This window comes from Gossypium raimondii, chromosome 5 (genome assembly GCF_025698545.1).
Source record: "Gossypium raimondii isolate GPD5lz chromosome 5, ASM2569854v1, whole genome shotgun sequence".
NCBI classification, from domain to species: Eukaryota; Viridiplantae; Streptophyta; class Magnoliopsida; order Malvales; family Malvaceae; genus Gossypium; species Gossypium raimondii.
The window spans coordinates 9,055,861-9,058,884 of record NC_068569.1 but is presented as its reverse complement, the minus strand read 5'-3'; the positions used below and the strand labels follow the sequence as shown (position 1 = coordinate 9,058,884).

Genomic DNA, 3,024 nt, shown 5'->3' with positions numbered 1-3,024 from the left:
AACTCTTCTATTTTACTGATGTAATTTGTTATCTAAATTATTTACATTTTATTACCTTATAAATATTTAATTATATTAATCTTTCAATAAACTAATCATTGCATAAGTATTTGTTTTATATTTTATTCTTATTGTTTATAGTTATTATTAATTATTTAGCATTAGGAGTAGGTGAAACATTATTTAATACTTTCTTTGCTTATAAATTGAAGCTACATTGCTCATGCAAAACTCACTATTAATCATTTTCTTAGGATATCTCCTACCAAAAAAAAAAAACCACTCAGAGCTAATAGGTAGGCAAGCATGGGTGCAAAAGTAGATTTCACGGTGACGGTGAGCAAGGAGGAAATTGTGGCAGCAGTGTTACCATTGCAACAACACTGGCTACCACTCTCTAACCTTGACTTGCTTCTGCCTCCCGTCGACGTGGGAGTTTTCTTTTGTTACAAGAAACCAGAAGGCAGCATCGTGAGCTTCACTTCCATGGCCAGTGTCCTGAAGAAAGCCATGGCTCAGGCTCTGGTCTCCTACTACGCCTTTGCGGGCGAGGTTGTGGCTAACACTGTGGGCGAACCCGAGCTTCTTTGCAACAACCGTGGGGTGGATTTCGTAGAAGCTTATGCTGATGTTGAGCTTCGAGACCTCGACTTGCATAACCCTGATGAGAGCATTGAAGGCAGACTCGTACCTGAGAAGAAACATGGAGTGCTCTCAGTTCAGGTATTATAAAGGATTCCCTCCTATAACTTCAACCATTTCCCTGACGTCTGAATAATAATTAAGAAACACACTCAAATTCATTCCTTCTGGCTCAGAATTAATATGGGAATTATAACCAAAAGATCTGGAGAATATTTTTATTCACCCTTTCCACTAGATGACGACAAATTTGGTGGGGGTGACAACTTCCTTTTCTAGCCTGCTCTTAGACCACCCAAAATGATTTATCTTTTCAAATATATATTTTTTCATTTCCCAACATCAACTCAGTAATTTCTTTTAGAAGGCTCAAATAATAGTAAATGCATACATAGATATTATCGTAGTATTTCAATATTTAATTTTTCATAATTAAATGGATGATAGTGATAGAATGAATCTTGATTCATCTTTAAAGGAAGAATCAAGTTTATAAGATTACAAACAAAAAAAGGTAGCTTTAATAGTTAACAATAACGATTTGTAATCTCCTTGGAATGATCACTTTAACCTTTACAGGCAACAGAACTCAGATGCGGCGGAATAGTGGTGGCATGCACATTTGATCACCGAATAGCAGATGCCTACTCAGCCAACATGTTTCTTGTATCATGGGCTGAAATGGCTCGATCCAAGTCAATCTCTTTGGTACCGTCTTTTCGAAGGTCTCTGGTGAACCCCAGGCGTCCAGGGTGCATCGATCCGTCTCTGGATCACATGTATGTGCCCATATCCTCACTACCACCCCCTAAACAGCACTATCAACCCACTGATCATCTTATTAGTCGTATATATTACATCACTTCTGAGCAACTCGACGAACTTCAATCACTGGCCTGCACTAACGGATACAAAAGGACCAAGCTCGAGTCTTTCAGTGCCTTCTTATGGAAAATGATAGCAGTCCTTGCTGCACAGGACGGTTTCAAGTCCACCAAGATGGGGATTGTGGTGGACGGAAGGGCCAGATTAGGCGAAGGAGATGAAGAGAAAGCGAGTTCAATGAGTTGTTATTTCGGAAATGTCCTTTCCATTCCGTTTGGAGGGCAGAGAGTAAGTGAACTGATGGAAAAACCATTGTGGTGGGTGGCTAATCAGGTACATGACTTCCTGGAGCAAGCGGTGACAAAGGAACACTTCCTGGGCCTGATTGACTGGGTTGAAGCTCATCGTCCTGAGCCAGCACTGGCTAAGATATATAGCAATGGCAGCGAGGAGGGACCGGCTTTTGTAGTGTCATCGGGGCAGCGTTTCCCGGTTTCGAAAGTGGATTTCGGATGGGGTAAGCCTCTATTCGGGTCATACCATTTTCCTTGGGGAGGGGATTCTGGATATGTCATGCCGATGCCGAGTCCTGCTAGAGAAGGTGATTGGGTGGTGTATATGCACCTCTTCAAAAGGCAGGTGGAGCTGATAGAGGCTGAAGCTAGTGGTGTGTTGAGGCCCCTCACTTCCGATTACCTTGAACTTTCCAATTACCAGTTGTAACAATTGGCATCAGAAATCTTAAGTTTGAAATTCTCCTGTGTACCGCAGCTATCTGGTTTGGAAGTTGTGTTGTGTGATCTTACTACTTAAGTTTTTAATTGTGATGTAAATATGTAAATGCAAAATTACGAACCTATTTAGTGGGGGTGGTGAGTTTAAATGAAACTGAAATTTATGTCCTTGCACTTTTTTTGAATTACATCATTGAATTTCAATAAAAATTAAAAATCTTCTGCTCCTGTATTTGCCTCACAACAAGAAGAAAAAAGAACGTAGGGTGGAGCATAGAGCAGAGGGGTAGCCTCCATCGTCGTCCTTGTCCTTCCAAATTTCCATCCCCCGTTGGATGACTGGGGTGAAACAGCCACATGTTAACTTTCGCTAACCGGCCAAATCATTTTATCAATGCTATAACAACAGAATACGACATACCTGCCGTACATTGACTTCTCTGCCAATCGTACACAATTCTAATATATTTTATGAAATGAGACAAAGCACAGGAAGCAAGTTCATCAAATAGACAAAGTTGAACTTGTCTTTGGAGTTTCCACTTGATTCTTCGGTGGGATTCAAGAGTTTTTACTTTACCTTTCGCTTTCAGCTTCTAATATTATTTTCTTCTCCTTAATTTACAACTGGAATACATACAAGTTGTAAATTGAGTAGAATTTATTTTTACAGTAGCCATCAAAAGTAGAAAACATCGTAGTAGATAGAAGAATAACCATCTCACTAAAGCTCAACATTTTACTTATATCACCTTAAAAAGTTTTTATTTTCTTTTATTTGTTCAACAACACTTAAATAGATAGTTAATTTATTAGTTTATGT

The 3,024-nt window shown here is 39.4% G+C and overlaps 1 protein-coding gene across 1 annotated transcript; it reads left to right on the top strand.

Annotated features, from left to right (window-relative positions):
- The first annotated feature begins 213 nt into the window (after positions 1-213).
- Positions 214-2,375, top strand: LOC105770486 (coniferyl alcohol acyltransferase). The gene is made up of 2 exons (XM_012591704.2): positions 214-723; positions 1,222-2,375. Exons 1-2 carry the CDS (start codon positions 307-309, stop codon positions 2,188-2,190), a joined length of 1,386 nt encoding a protein of 461 aa, XP_012447158.1. The 5' UTR covers positions 214-306; the 3' UTR covers positions 2,191-2,375.
- The last annotated feature ends 649 nt before the right edge of the window (positions 2,376-3,024 follow it).

Coding starts and splice junctions, on each gene's coding strand:
- LOC105770486 (XM_012591704.2), top strand. CDS start 307: ATGGGTGCAAAAGTAGATTTCACGGTGACGGTGAGCAAGGAGGAAATT. Junction 724..1,221: donor ATGGAGTGCTCTCAGTTCAG/GTATTATAAAGG, acceptor TAACCTTTACAG/GCAACAGAACTCAGATGCGG.